This window comes from Amphibalanus amphitrite, unplaced genomic scaffold (assembly GCF_019059575.1).
Source record: "Amphibalanus amphitrite isolate SeventyFive unplaced genomic scaffold, NRLGWU_Aamphi_draft 000347F_arrow, whole genome shotgun sequence".
NCBI classification, from domain to species: Eukaryota; Metazoa; Arthropoda; class Thecostraca; order Balanomorpha; family Balanidae; genus Amphibalanus; species Amphibalanus amphitrite.
In genome coordinates this window covers 122,879-138,587 of record NW_024881842.1, presented here as the reverse complement: position 1 = coordinate 138,587, position 15,709 = coordinate 122,879, and the positions used below count along the sequence as shown (strand labels likewise).

The 15,709-nt window shown below is 54.0% G+C and overlaps 1 protein-coding gene across 6 annotated transcripts in view; it reads right to left on the bottom strand.

The window, feature by feature from the left end:
- The window catches only part of LOC122389192 (ephrin type-B receptor 1-B-like), a 112,212-nt gene that overhangs the window by 87,052 nt on the left and 9,451 nt on the right, over positions 1–15,709 (bottom strand). For all 6 annotated transcript variants that reach the window (XM_043380960.1, XM_043380961.1, XM_043380964.1 and 3 more), the window contains exon 2: positions 1,332–1,463. In XM_043380960.1, the coding sequence (XP_043236895.1) occupies positions 1,332–1,401 (70 nt within the window). In that variant the 5' untranslated portion in view covers positions 1,402–1,463. The remainder of the gene's footprint in view (positions 1–1,331; positions 1,464–15,709) is intronic.

Sequence of the window (15,709 nt, the reverse complement as noted above, 5' to 3'; positions counted from 1 at the left end):
AAAAACGCCCTCTGCGGTGGGGAGACCGGCGCCGCGCCGCGCGACATCCCACACCAAAAGGACCGGCGAGGCGTCTTCGCACGGCGAGGGGCTCATTCCTGCAGTTTTTCTGTGCGTCGACGGCGGAGGGCGGGCTACCAGCGCACCACAGACGCGTGTGAGCGCGTGATGAGGCCGGCCGCCGCCGTACGCTGCGCCCACGGCATTCGGACCGAGTCCATCATCGTCCATCCCGGTCCCGTCAGCAGAAGTGGCTGCGGTGACGGCGGTAAAGGTAGCGGCAGCGGCGGTAATGGCGGCGGTGGTAGCCGCGGCAGCGACGGTGGTGGCAGAATATCCCTGGTAGAATTAGCTCAGTGGCAGACATAAACATAGACACCACTGACGGGAGAGAATAAATAATGTACTCCACCGCACTCAGCATTATCGAATGTGACATTCCATCCAGAGAAGATAAATCAACTTCACAATATGACACTGTTATCTTGTAACTCCAAACATTATTGGTGGATTAACGTTCCCTGTGCCATAAATATGGGCCTAAGATAAACGGTGATTCATATCCCATTCATTAAGTTGTCTTCCATCGCCTTTGCATGGAGCCGTCGCCAGATGTTTTGATTGAATATGCCCTGTGATGTTTCAGCTATGAAAAATTCCGTTTAATTACGGCATCGTTTAGCCCACAAAGAAGTCATCAACGAACCAAAAATAGTAACGTACTATCCATCAAACTAAAGGGGCATTGCATCAACAAGCTACCTAGAAATAACTGACGAATTTTAAAAAACCGCATGCAGCCGATCACGCTGATTTAATAAGTCCTCTATGAAGGTCATACACTCCTTCAACGGAAAAAGAAACAGAATTACGGATTCATAACTTATTTTTTTACACGAGTTTCATAACTGAGGCTACACTTTTCGCTTGAGACTCGCCGTAGCTGCCCCACGTGCCGCCTCCCCCTCCTGGCCGGCGCGGTGGTCCCTGGAGCCCCCTGGAGCCGTCCCTGACTGACTGCCAGTCTGCCTCCGATACTGGAGCGCCTTTCATTAGGCCATTAGCCGGACAGGCCGAAACTGGGGCTGGACAGCGCCATTTGCATTCGACGGGTCGACCAACTCGGCCCAGATGTGCTCCCGATGGCTACAGATGGACCCACCGCAGCGCGCCGGCTGACAGGAGCCCAGCGCTGGTCTAAGACAGAGCGCTGGTCTGTCCTGGTTACGGCTAGTCTGAACCAGCACTATTCTCAATCTGCAGCCCTCTGAAGCAGCGCTGTCTCGAGCCAGCACTGGCCTTCGGGTAACGGCAGAAGTTCTGGAACTTACCTTCCTCTGCCAGCGCCGGTCCTGCCAGCAGCGCCAGGAGCGCCAGCAGTGCGGCTGACGACAGCGCCATGTCTGTCAGCGCAGGTCACCGAAGGTCACCACAGGTCACCGCTGGTCACCACACATAGTCACCTGGTGAAGAGAAAGGTTCAGGTCAGAAAGCTGATCACAGGTTACCTACAGACTTCTACTAAGGTTATGCATTCTGGCGTCTCTGCTATTATATATTATGGCACAGTATTTCAAAGAAGATGCAGGACATCAAAACTTTGAGCACAAATAGCAAGCGAGCCGTTTAAAACTTCCCACTCAAAACAGCTCCACCTACGCCTTTCCGCATCTATATCTCTTGGTTCGGCAGCCTCGCTACAAAAGTTCAGCAACTCTGCTCGCCAAAAACTAGCGCCGGCAGATAGCATAGTGAGTCACGACGGCTGCCGTCGCAGCAACGATCTCTCAAAACCTCGCCAGTTGTTCAGAGTGTGGATCTGCTCTGTCCTAGTCGACACTCAAACCCACTCTTGAGCCATGCCCTCATGCCTCCGCGCCCAGGTCACTTCGTTCACATTGTGCACATGTTGGTGCTCGCGCCGGCCCAGCGGACCATGTTTGTTGTGGCGCAGCGCACAATCGGCGGCGAGAGGCGGCGCCGAGCGCCACACCACGTCTCGCCGCATCACACCACGCCACGGCGGCGGGTGGCGCGACTGACACCAGCACTGCTGTTGTGATAGATACCGGCTTTTGGTAAATACATAAACAGGACACAACCGGTGGTAATGGATCCTGGACGAGACGCCAGCGGCAGCGCAAAAACTGCTCCGGAGGGTGGGAAGACTGAGCGACGGTGGGGAGGGGAGACGGGAAGAGAGAAGAGGAGGAGCAAAGAAGATGGAGGAAAGTATGAGATGGCAAAAAAGGTAAAGGGTCAGATGATCGCCGCATCTTTTCACAAATCGTTTAGCTGTCAGCTTACCTGATCATGTGAAACTAAAGAGCCGCATGTAAAAATTTTGGTAAAAAAAAAACACTTCACCGGTCCTTCATGGGTCTAAGCTACGCTTTGGCAAGCAACAAAACCGGATACGCTAAGCTGCCAGTGCAACTGACCGAACTGGGTTGGGTCAACATGCACAACAGCGGCAGCGGCGGATGGCGGGGTCAGTTTAGCTCGGTCAACAGTGTCTCGGAGGCCGTGTGACCTGTGCCGGCTGCGCAAACCAGCGGGCAAACATCGCTGATCCACAGTCGCCGCCGTCGCAGCTGCGGCGGCCACTGTGGGTCGCTGGTGGTGGGCAGACACTGCGAGTGCGGTCCCCAGTGGGCCAATTCGACGATCTGCACAACCGACGTATTTAGCTGCGCTAAATCATTTGTTATCTGCACAACCGAAGTATTTAGTCGCGCTAAATCATTTGTTATCCTGCTGCATGTGTTCTCAATAGCACTAAACCTGACCGTACCTAAAATACTCATCGAAACTAAACAAGATGATATTCATGGCAACTACGCTGGCGATGGGACCACGGTGACGCGCGGACCAGCCCGTCGATCGCGACACGCTGCTATCGTCGTCGCCGACGGGACCACCCACTCTCCGCCGGGTGACGCCTGCGACGCGGCGTTGACGCCGACGACGTTTATTTATTTTCCGACGGCGTGAGCTCGACGCGGGGCGTCGCAAACGATGTTTGTGCGCCTAAAAAGCTTTCAGTCAACTGCGAAAAGTGGTGAATTAGTGCGCCATTGTGCTAGCAAGGCGGCACGTGCGCTGCCGGTCCGCCCGCATAAAATGCATCGTCTTGAGTCAATACGGGCCCGGAATCCGGCCCGCATCGACCGCGTCATTAGGTGTAATTGTTTTCACCAGAACGGCGACCATTCGGCGACACCGAGAGCTCATCAGGCCCATTGTTGGAGGCAATTATTGCTGCAGGTTCGCCCGGTGATACCATGTTCGCAGTCAATCCTTGCCGCCCCAGTGCGGTGTCGACGACCACTGAGAACTCCCGCAGTACACAGTCCCCGGGTGCTTTGAGGACGTGACATTCCGCGGCCACCGCCTCGGCCCGAACGGATTAATCCTGCCGTAAGCATGTTTGGAATTCGGCGAGGTGGACGGTGCGGAGCGGGTCGCAGGCGGCCGTCACGGTTTGGCGGTGCCCAGGTGCCCTGCCCGCCCTCCGCCGCCGCCCTCCGTCCTGCGCCGCCCCCGACCGCTCGGTCTCCGGCGCATTCCTCGCGCGGCCCGGCCCGTAAATCTCTGCCGGCGGTGGCAGTCCGCGCCCCAGAGGACCGTCCGATACATAAAGGCCGCTGGGCCATGGCGGCGGCTTAGCTCCGATCTCTGTGGCCCACAATGAGCCACAGAGAGCCATAATGAGCCGCAGGGAACGTCGGGATGGAACAACGAATACCAGTGACCAGCTCCGGCACGCTACAGGCAGCCGTATGCACAAAGGAACTATCAAACAATTACAATGCACGACGCACCAAGCCGGCACGACCCACATGTCTGCCAGCGAATCACGCAAACAAGAAGCTACAAACTCACGCCCATCACAGGGCCCTAGTGGCGTTACCCAACACCTCTCCAGCATCCCCAGACGCACAGGAGGCTCACAGGAGCTGCACCGGAGGCTCACCCGAGAGGCACGGGAGACGCACCGGAGGCTCACCCGAGACTCGCGGGAGGCGCCCAGGAGACGCAGGGGAGGCGCACGGTAGGCACAGGGGAGGCACGCCAACCGGCGCACAGTGGGCCGATATGCCATTCTAGCGCGACGGGGCCTGAATCTTCGAACGGAACCCTCGGTTTTCGCGAGTAATTCACGTAAAAAGCGGCCGATTGCAACGAAACTTTCAGTACCCTCGCGATAACTACTTTTACAGTTAACCTGAAAATTTCATGACCCTGACCTTAATGATCTTTGACCTGTGACCTTCTTTTGAGACCATGTTTGACCGGAATCGCGATTCAGCGTATGTCGGCTCGCATTAGCCGCGGGTTTGCAGTCTTTTCTTGGTTTAAAGCGCTCAAACATGAAATATTATGTTGCTCCCATGCATTAGGGTGAGTGTCAAGGTCACCAGAAGGTCAGGTAAGGTCATTGACCTTTAATGACCTTGGTTCACTTTTTCCAGTTTTACATGTTTCTAGGCTAGTTTTTGGAGCTGAATTCGAATCTAGCAACCATTTGAACATTTACTATGTAGCTTTGGTGCCTTCGTAACATGTTACAAAGCTGTCGGAGGCGGTTGCCACCTACTGCAAATACCCGGCAAAACCCTTACTGGTTGACCTGACCTGACCTGACCTGACCCGACCTGGCCTAAATGTATGAAGACATCATCTATGATCGTAAATAACATTATATTCGTGATCAGCACCCAAAAAAAAAAACATAGCAGCCACCCTTTACGACGTTCTAACAGGTCCCGATTTTCCCGATTTTTGGGTCATTGACCTGACCTGGAAGGTCAACCGATGGCCTAGGACCTTACAATTAGGTATCATCAGCTTCCTCTTGTCACGGGCAACATGCTCGTCTTTTCCGCGAAGCTCTAGCTCGATCAGGGGCGAAACGGCGGGGGGGGTCCAACGGACCCCTTCTATACGTTCGCGGCTGGAAAAACACCACTAGGGGCGAGGGTTAAGGCAAATGTGAGGGCTTATTTCAGAAAGACCGCTAAAAGAGCAATTGAATGCGCTTTCCCGCGACGATGTAGCTCTATTGGTCCCCGAGGTAAGGACCGGTTTTCGAGAAATGTTGATATATGCAACATTTTACCTTTGATGACCTCTGGTGACGTGACCTTTGACCTGACCTAGAAATGACTAATTACTCCATCTGGAATTTCGGGCGCTCTTTCGAATGCCACTTACTACGTGTCGCTACGTGGCCCAAGAGCCGAGTTAGAAGGGGACTGTTCAATCAACATCTCCCGGCCCGGCGCGTTTGACGCCGAGCACCGGTCCGGCGCGGGTTGATGTTTGGCTGCTACATCCAAAGTCGCAAAAAGTCGCAAAAAATGACTGTTGGATCTTGTAGTGCAATGAATTATTGACATGTAGCGAAGCGGTACTCCGCGGTACTTTTTTTTAAAGTCTATTTGTGTGTGACATGAATTATGTGAAATTATATTTTCGTCTTTAAATCTTTGCGGTGCCAATACATCATAACCAAGTAAGAGTTCGCCATTTTCATGTGGTTATGTGTGTTCTGCAGACCCGGAGCTATCGTTTGATGTATATAAATGTGGAATTCCTCCTCAAATTGTGATTGTTTTCGTGGATCAAAGATACGTTGTCGAAGAGTGCGGGGGACGAGTTCGGTCCAAACGATTCCGAAGTTCGTGTTTAAGCTGAGTTTTCGCCATGAAATAGCAATTGTGTTGGAAAACAAAGACCACAGCAATGTAGTATGATCATTTTTGAACAAATTGGTATAGGTTTCATTGCACATCCACAAAGTTCGATTTTTTTGCCCATGTCGTGCTAGACCTGGCGATCGGCCCAGTGTGCGGCGGCTGCGATACCTACGCCACAACGTAAACAGGCTGAGCCGGTCGGCAGCCGGCCGCGGCAGGTAAGCGGCGCTCGGCGGGTCGGATCACTGGCCGAGCTCAATGGATGGAGCGCACACAAACAGCGACAGCGGGTGGCCGGCGGCGGCGGCCGGTGGGCGCCGGTCCTGCCCCGCGCCACCCTCGGACCTTGCCGGAGCGGAGCGCCTGTTTGGCCACTGGGACAGGATCAGTCCGGGCCGTGGTACAGTGAGACGATCCACACAGACGTGTGAAAAGAACGTGTTGGATCTTGTGCAATGCGCATGATAGGGGCGTAAAACAGACAAGGAAAACGAAGGAAATACTGACTAAATGAGTCAACGAAACGCTGACTTCAACACGAAAACATGCAGCAGGAAGAAAGCACGACGAAGGAAGGATAAAAACAGGACAGTACTATCCAGATCAGATTGCGGCTAGTCGTTTGAATCGACTGTGCCGGTCTGTGGCAGTCGACTGACGGGTCCTTTGCCCAGCAGACTTGCATTGGTCTCCGCTGACAGCTCGGCCGTCCTGACATCCGCCAGCTGTCTCCGGCCCGTCTTCGGTGGCGACCTGTCACTCGGGCGCTCCCAAACGAGTCCCTCTGACGGTGGCCCGCCAGTGACTCCGGTTTGATAGAGCGATACCACCCCGTCTGTCGTCTGATCACGTCCCCGCTCCACAAACGTCGGTCATTAGGTATCATTGAACTCCACGTCATACCTGGCCAGACCTCTGACGTAACGTCATTGGGCAGATGGCGGCCCGTCATCACGTCACTGACGTGTCATCATCTCCTCCTGCGTCACCGACGAACTTCAGAGGAAGATGGAGAGCGTGAGGCGAACGAACGTCGGAGGCAGTTTCATCCCGGCGCTGGAGAGACGATGAGCGCTGCACGGCCGTCCCATGGCGGCACGATGGCCTCCGATGGGGCGGCGATGGAGCGCGCCGGCCGCGGCCCGAGTCTCTTCACGCCCCGGTGACGCGGCGAGGGCCGATTTCCGCCGCGCCAGCGCCGCCGCCCCGGGCGGAACGACCACCTCGGACGACGGAGGTGCCGCCCGAATTGGACGGGGGCCCGGCGGCGGTGTCGGCGAGCCGGAGAGACCGGCGGCGCTGGGCCGCGCGCCGGGCGGACCGGACACAGGGCGTACCCGGGCCGTTTTGGGACAGCCGCGGACAAAGTGAGCTGAACGGTCGTCGGCACCTTTATGCGTCGGCTGTTTAGCGCAAATGGGCCGATAATGGTGCTCCTTTATCCGGTGTTCTGTTCACGCCGGTCCTTTCTCGGCTGCTTGCAGCGGAAGGCTGCGCTCCTCCGTCGCGCCGGCCTCTACCTGCCCGGCCGGCCGTAAGGCGCATCTCGCCACTACTCGGCAGGTAAATATCGACCGTATCGCCGCCGCTAATACCGGTCCGGTCGGGACGGGCGATTTCGGCCGCCGATCAGATGAGATATCGCCCTTATGACGGCCACAAAGGCGGACGGGGGTTTGGCTCTGCCATTTTAAAGCGTACCGTGATGAAGTAGCGGCGGACCGGCGCGGCGGCCGGACCGGAGCTGTAACCTTAGCTCCAGATGGCTGGACGATAGGTTCTGTCAAGTCAGCGCCGGTCGAGGTAGACAGACGACCGCCCCGCGGCCCGGCACGGTCCCAGATGGAATCGGCGCCCGATCGACAGTCGTCCACCCGGCTAGACGACGGGTCCCGACCTCTCCCTCCTGCCCACCATTACCTAAGGTTTTGAGCCCACATCAAGACTCTGCCTCCCATTCTAACGGCTAGGGGTTCATTGTAGTAAGCACTGATCATGAAGACGAAACATCCGTAACCTGCCCTCAACTTCGCACCAACTACATTAGCCCTACCGTCTGGGCACCCTCCCTGTCACCCCCCCCCCCTACCAAACCTCCCCAGTCTGCCCATCGTCCGGAACTTTCGCCCCTAATCGGCGACCAGTGACAGTTGGCGGACGGAACTTGGCGAAAGATGCAGATCAGCGCGGACGGGTGGTAAACAGGGGGTGAGGAAGCTGTCGTCGCCACCACCGCACCAGGCGAAGACGGCCGGCGGCAAAACAGGCGACGAAAGCCCGTCGCTCCTGGCAGGAGCCGGCTGGTATGTGTGGGAGGGGAATGGAGGGAGGGAGGGAAGAGGAGGGAGGGAGGGAAGAGAAGGGAGGGGTAAACAGTACGTGTGAGGACGTGCGTGAGGGAATCGGTCGACACGACGAAGAAAATCGGATTTGATGGACGCGAGGTGTTGTGCAGGACTGGCGATGTTTTTACCGCGCTGACCTATGTGAAGTCCGATAGTGTGCGTTGTATCGTGTCGTGTCACGTCGGATCGTGTCGTATCGTGTCGTGTCACCTGACACGCCATATCGTGACGTCCTTCTCATCTGTGGCGCGGTCCTTCCGTGACATGTCACCCCACCGGCTGCCCAGTCCCTCCCCGCTGCAGGTACCCCCACCCAGCTCCTCGCCGCCCCCGCCCCACCCAGCTCATCGCCGCCCCTGCCCGACGTCACTGGCAATGACCGGCTGCAGCAGCCCAACGTCAGACACACGCCGGGAGCCGACATTCCGACTGCAAAACCGGTGACCTGTTTTTAATGTCGGCGGCAAGACGCGTCTCAATCAGCACGCCCTCGCAGTCCGACGTCCACCTCTGCCTCGCGCACCCGGCTTGTCACCCTCTGGCGATCCCGGCTTCCGACTTGTGAATGACAAACGGTCTGAAATCTGCCCTTCGAACCCGCCCAAACTAAAAACAGGCTCGCCCACCAGCCTGTCGCTCGCCCTGCACGAAAGCCGGGGGTACCCGCCCAAGAGCATGTACTCGCTTCTCACCTAGAATGATAACCATCTTGAGCGAGGCCGACTTCTTCTTTAGCAACACCCATCACACACCCAGCACCAGGTGCCAAGCTGGTAACAGGCCGGCACCACACAGGCACCAAGCAGGCACCAAACCGGCACAAGCCAGTGCCTATCAAGCAACAAACTGACACCAAGTCAGCACCCACCTCGATACCCACCCTGCACCAACCACCTCGACCCCATGCCTGAGAGGCACCACTATGACACCCCTCTTCACAAGGCCCACAAAGGTCCCTCTGTTTCATGGTTTCCGGCGTGGCGATGCGAGTCGTCGACCGAGCTCGTTGAGTGACACCCGGTCTGGAGGGGCGCATTCCGACCGACCAAGCCATCGCCGGTGTCAGGACCACCGGAAAATGAGCGACGTTTGGGTGGTGGTACCGGTACGGTATAGGTACAGGATGCCCTCCAGCTTTCGTGTGTGCGTGCAGCTTTCGTGAGGTTTCCGTGAACGAGCGTCACGAGTTATAAGTCTTGCACGGCAATAGTTAAGAGTCAGGAGGATGAGTGCTACAAGTTAGCAATTGTGAGAAATTGCATGGGAAATTGCTATGTATGACTGGTGAGCGCTTCCAACGGAACCTAGCGCCTCGACTGTGAGAACTATTTCTTGACACTCTTATTTAAAAACATTCAGTATAAATGCAACTTTTGCGGGTTATATAAAAACAGCCAAACAATACCTAGATGTTACGCCCCAACGTACGAAATGAGTGTTTATAATGTTCTGGTACACAGTGTCATCCAGGTGTAACTGCGATCATGAGACCGAGACCTCAAGAATAAAGGAACAATGACAGCCGGATAGACAGCTGACACGCGGAGGAACTTCAAATTCCGGCTTATTCCGCCATCTGTGAGACGGGATTCCGAGGAAAATGTCGCTCTCTGTGTGCTGCAGCTTGTTCATGGTGTTGCAAAACGGTGCGAGGTGGCCCGTTGGTATATCCTGTCTCCGGCACGAACGTGATGGCAAGATTTGGGGAGATTAAATACATACTTGACGTCACTTAGCCTGAGAACATGTCAGCATGTCACCACTCTGTATTTCTGAGCCCGCGTAATCTCTACCACAAACAAACCTAAAACGGCAGAATATTACCACCCTTTGTGTAGAGCGGGACAGCCAATTCCAAGGGCCACTTCCCAGGCGTGGACACATGCAAAACAGCTGATAACGTTTCCCAAATGGAGCACGCCATTTATCGTATAAGGGGATCAGCGTTGCGGCCACTAAGCTCTTGGACAAATAAAACGTGAACAGCAGCCGGGAGAAGCCCAAACACAGGCTGAATATACACAGCCTCGATAACGTGCGTACCCACGCTGTCAGCGGTAGCTTAGTGAACAGGCCGATATGCCGCGCTCCTGGCGGACATTCGCTGAACGAAGCGAATGAGCCAATATGTCGTCACATCGGCTCGTGTCCGGCGTATCAGTTGGCCGCCGGACATTCGCTCAACGAACATAAACGGCTACTGCAATAACAGGACCCCATCCGCGGTTCGAGGCTATGGCAAATCATAATCGTGAAGGAAGGATTTCAATCTGCACCCCTCAACTGAGAGTGAATCTCTTTGTGAGAGTACTGGTAAAGTATGGAACAAAGAAACACACAACCACAAACTAGGCCTTATGTGGCGTGCTTCAGCTACTAAGCTGCCAAAGAAATGTTGAGAAGTCACCCGAATGCGGGCACATATCGCACAACAGCTACAAAACGCTAAAACCCGTGGGGGAACGGCCGTCAATCTAAAAGGTTCAAAAGTCGCTAAGAACGTCAAAGCAATTTCATTGTTGCGTCACGTTTAGGATCCTGTTGCAGTTAAAACCAAAATAAAGCATTGTTTACGTCACAAAGTATTCGGTATATTTTGACGGTTACTTTTGACAAAAGACGCATTTACACGATACACGGTTTTCCAGTTAGGCCAATCGCGTAAGAAGTTTTTTTTTCAGACTACTGCCCACTACCCAGGCTAAGAACAGAACACGGAACTTGTGTCTCCGCTAAGGTCAGTACCGTCACATTTTAGGATCTCACAAGCTACGCCCGGGAGGCTGCGATCACACACTCCAACCTTTTGCTACCAAGAACCGACGCAGCACATCAACGCTGACATAACCGTCGTCGTCGGCATCTTTCCTCCATCCGAAGACGCCCGAGGCGGGATTTTTAGCGACGCTCCGTCAGCCAGAACAACAGCACTCGGCTGGCACCGTCGAGATAAAAGCCTCGGGATGCTTGATTTGCCGAGCCGTGGCACAGCACTCAGGCGTCGAAGGCGCGCCGATCAGGCCTAGAAATTAATTAGGTGGTCCATTTCCGTCCCAGCCGACCGTCAAAAGCGAAACGAGATTCCTTGAACTCGTCCAGAAAATGTTGGTGGAAGACATATATGCGTTGGAGGTGGGACATACGTTTCGCACAGGGCGCGGCAAGTCAGATGGTGAGTCTATCGGTGGTGATAGTCGGATGGTGATAGAGAAGGTCTATCAAAATTCGCATGTCTTTGGGTGAGTCAGCAGCGACAGTCACGTAAAAAAGAATCAGAGGACTTCAAAGAAGCACATTCTTTCAGCATCACAAGGACACAGATCACAGCCAAGAGACACGAACATTGAGCTAAAGACTGATGGGGCCGTGGACCCGGAATCGGCACAGCAGTACCTCCCGAGCCCTCTAAAAACTCGGTCTGTGTGACCGATCACCCCCGCCTGGGTGGGCCCCGACCTTGTGTGCAGGCTGCGCGGTCAAAAAGCGGGCATCCTACCTCGCCTCCCCGCATCTCGGCACACTCCATCTGCATAGATACCGCGATCTGCTGCTGTGGAGGTAATTTATTCCTCGTCGTATTCTCTGGCACGCTCGGTCCGTGTGGCGTGTGTGCGTTCCGTGCCGATCACGGGCCGATCGCGCCGCCGTGCACCGTCTTTGGTGAGCACAGGACACTCCTAAGGACTCTTGGCGGTGTGAAACGTCACCATGCAGGGCGCGGTCAGGTCAGGGCAGGTAGTCAGAGGAGTCAGAGAACAGGCGGTGGAACAAGTGGAGGGCAGACGTTGGAGGGAGAAGCGGTATGTACAGTGGATCTAGTTAGGATCTCCAGACGTAACTAGATGGCGTTGAGCCTTAGTCGAGTCCATGTCAAATTCAAGGGGAGGTCAGTACCGAGCTGGGCCGGGCGGGGAGGTGGGGAGGGGCGAGGTCACGGTGCGGGTGACCTGTCAAACAGCCCCGGCGCAGCTGGGCGCTGCCGCAGGCAAATGACGCATTCCAGCCGGCTCGCTGTTCCATATCGCGGTGGCGGGCCTGGCGGCCCGTAGCCTGGCTGCTTGGAAGAAAAGGATAAAGGCATGGGTTTGCCGTGGTCGGTTTATCTATTGTCACCTATATGACGCACTCAAAGTACTGCATATGTGATGCTGGTAATGCATGATGCTATGGTAGGTATTATTGTTGGTAATGATTGCGATGTTGGTAATGCAGCTGGCAGTGGAATACTAGCGAATGCTCCGAGCGCCGAGTAGCTCAAGGGATTAACTAAATATAGCCTGAAATTTTCATTGAAGATAGTTCCAGCACAAGAAATATCCTTCACCAGTTTTGGACTGGCTGGTGTTTCTTGCGTAGAGCGCCTATTGACAAATAACTGTCATGGCCGGCGATTTTTTTTTTTTTTTTGTATGACGGGTCACATCGGACTAAGGTCAAATTTAGTCGCTAAAAGGGGATGAGAAAAAGTGGACGAGTATCGCATTTTTGTGTATAAGGTTTCGAGTTAAAAAAACTAAGCCAAAATAAGTTAAACAATAAAAAAATCATAAGAATATATGACCCGAAACTAACTTCTGTTTTGTATGATCAATGATCATGATTGGGTGTAAGACCCCGGTCCAGCCTGGTTCAACCCGGCCTAACGGTTGCTGGAAATGAGGCCGCTTTCTGGTCCCGGCGTTTTATTCTCCGGGCGGGCTAATCCCGTCCAGCGTTTAGCCTTTCGAGACCCACTCAGGGTCGCGGTTGTTTTCGCCGCGCGCCCCAGTCGAGATGCAAAGTTAATAGTCACACGAAGCTTATTTAGGGCCAGCCAAACCAGCCTAGTCTGGAGTCACTGTTAAATGTATGCATTAGATGAAAGAAAAAGGTTCTGTAGAATCGATCAGTTTCGAAGTCGTATATTCGGGGGCCTCAAATAAAGTTCGTGTGACTATCAACTTTGCATCTCGAATGGGCTGAGCGGCGAAAACAACCGCGGCTCTGAGAGGGTCCCGAAAGGCTAAGCGCTCAACGGGGCTAACCCACCCGGAGAATAAAACGCCGGGACCAGAAAGCGGCGGCCTCATTTTCAGCACCTGGTTCGGCTCCCTCATTTACCTTTGGGCTTGGCCTCGTGACATTCACAGACGTCAGACATTCAACGAACAATTTTGGCGGAAACACTATCCAGCAAGCTGCGCAGGGACGCAGGGCGACAGGTGTTCGTAGCGTTGGGGCTGGGTGATCTGTGTGCCGAGTGCGATATCGTGGGTTCGAGCCCCACTCGGCTCTGGTTTTATCTAGATACTAGCCAAAACCTTTCCTTTTACTGCAATACTGACAACTGACAAGCACGGTGATTTATCTTTCCCGATATCCTCTTAACAAAGTCAAAATTGTCGCACCTATATATTTATTTTAATGTTTTGCTGAGTTTCATGAATTTTCATTTTTTATTTTTGGTCGTTTCTCTGGACCCATTTCAACTCGTGATTCTTTTCGATCCGATAAAAACCCATCATGGCTGAGCGTGTCAAATAATGAAAGAAATTATGTAACTGAATATAAATTTAGAAAAGCCTTACACATCATGCAAGGATCGACTGAAAGTATAGGTCCACGATTTCAATTATGATTGGTTAACATTTTTGCTGCAAGTTTGAGGCGTTGCATTTCGCTTGCCCGTTTGTTTGAGATAGCTATTCCCTTCAGTCGCATTCTTGCTGGCTTCACATGAACAGGGTGATGTTTCACCGGCGATCGCAGGACGCTGCTATTACTACGTGTCAAATTGGGTTTCCACGGAGACGTGAACAAGCCCATTGCTCCAACACTACCACAAGTGTGACGTCAGCAGATATCACTGGTGAAACACCACCCGAGATACCACCATACCTGAGGGAGCGCACCCGCAACCAGCTTCCCCTCCCCTCAGCCGCGGCGCAGTGGCGGGCGGCCCGCTCCCGGCGCTACGCACGCTCCACCCCGCGATAGCAGCGCGTCACCCCCCCCCCTCCCTCCTTCCCCACAATGACCGGTGACCTCGCTCCCCTCGGGATTTGGACTCGCCCTACCCCGACCGTAGCGCCACGTGGTGGCTCTGGAGATCTTAAATAGACCCACTGTACGAGTTGTGTACCTGGTTGGGGTGCCGCGCGACAGACAGGTAATGTCGTGTTTCAATAAGCAGACCGGCAACAAAGCAAAACAGCGGATCCATCTTGCTGCGAGACGCGGCTGTCCCACCCGCTGGTGCGGCCGCTCGCGGGCCGCTGTTTTTGTAAACAATATAGCTCCTCTCCTGTGCCTTTTTCTCTCAGCCCACCTCCACCCATCGCCCTTTTTCTTTTCCACTTCGCTCACTTCGTCGCAATCCATGTGACACGTTTCGCTTCTTTACCTGACGCTTCTCCTTGCGCGATGCTACTGTTGTTTGAAACACCGTCCCAAACACCGTTGATCGATGCTGCTGCGCTGGCCTAGTGGTTGATGTCAAGGTTTATCACTACGGCAGCCCGACGATTAATAACGGCCTTCATGGCCGAGTGAGCGTGCTTGTTTATTTGTTCACTGACGCTTCACGGACCCGGTGTCGGCTGTCGAGCTGTGCGGTCGATCTGACAGCCAGGGAAAGAGCGGGCTTCTATTTGGACCGGGCCGAAGACCGAGGCTCTGCTTTACAGGTCCTGACGACCTCGCGTGCGTCGGATATCATAACAACCCAGCCGTCGGCACGGAATGATACATTATTCAATCATTTTCAGGAGTCGGCCCGGTATAATGAAATGGGAAAAGTAAGCGGACTCAAAAGCAGGTGGCCCGGCGATGTGGCCATCGCGCTCCGTCGTATTAAACGTCCAGGTGTAAGCGCTACTCAAAGCTGAGTCGATCGGCTTTTCCAGTCAGGCAGGCGGCCCGCGGGGCAAATTCCGCCTTCAAATCCCCACTCAGGAGGCAGTTACAAAAATGGAACAGTCAGATTCGGTCCCGAACCACCGCCTAAGTGACGCTTAATGTAATTCAATGTCGTAACAGGTCCAGCAAATGTATGGAAACGGCGTATTAGTGGAGAGGCACGTCCCCGTGTCACGCGCAGAAGTCGGCACAAACAACAGATAACGGGCCGGGACAGAGTGGCCCTAAACCGGACAGAGAAAGCACGCCGCCTTATTGGCCGCGGGGACACAGAAAACACGGAAATATGCTGGACTGGAAATAGGGGGATCACAAGAGATCAGGCAAATCCCAGATTCTCTATGTTTCTGTGATGAGGGTGCGGGAGACAACGACTTTTTTTCACTAATGGTCTGCATGAAAGTAATTGGAAAACAGACAAAAGAAAGAAAGAAAAACATGGTCAAGATGGTAGGTACCTACTGGGCACTGGTTTCCAAGATGACTTTGATATAATCTGCGCGAACTAGTAAAACCGACTTCCTAATTTCATGAAATAATTTATTTATCATTTCACTTTCAGTCTTAACCTCTGTAGGTGTTGAAGCTAGAGTTCAAAACTTTTCCCGATTGTTGGCCAGATCATCGGCGTTTGAAATACAAGGCCCAGTATTCTGAAAATTGCGGTCGGCAGAATAAACAAGGCGCAGCGAAAACACGCCGACCTGCCAAAAACAGTTCGCAAAGTTTTTGCAAACAGATGGTGTCAACAAATGCGGTATTTGC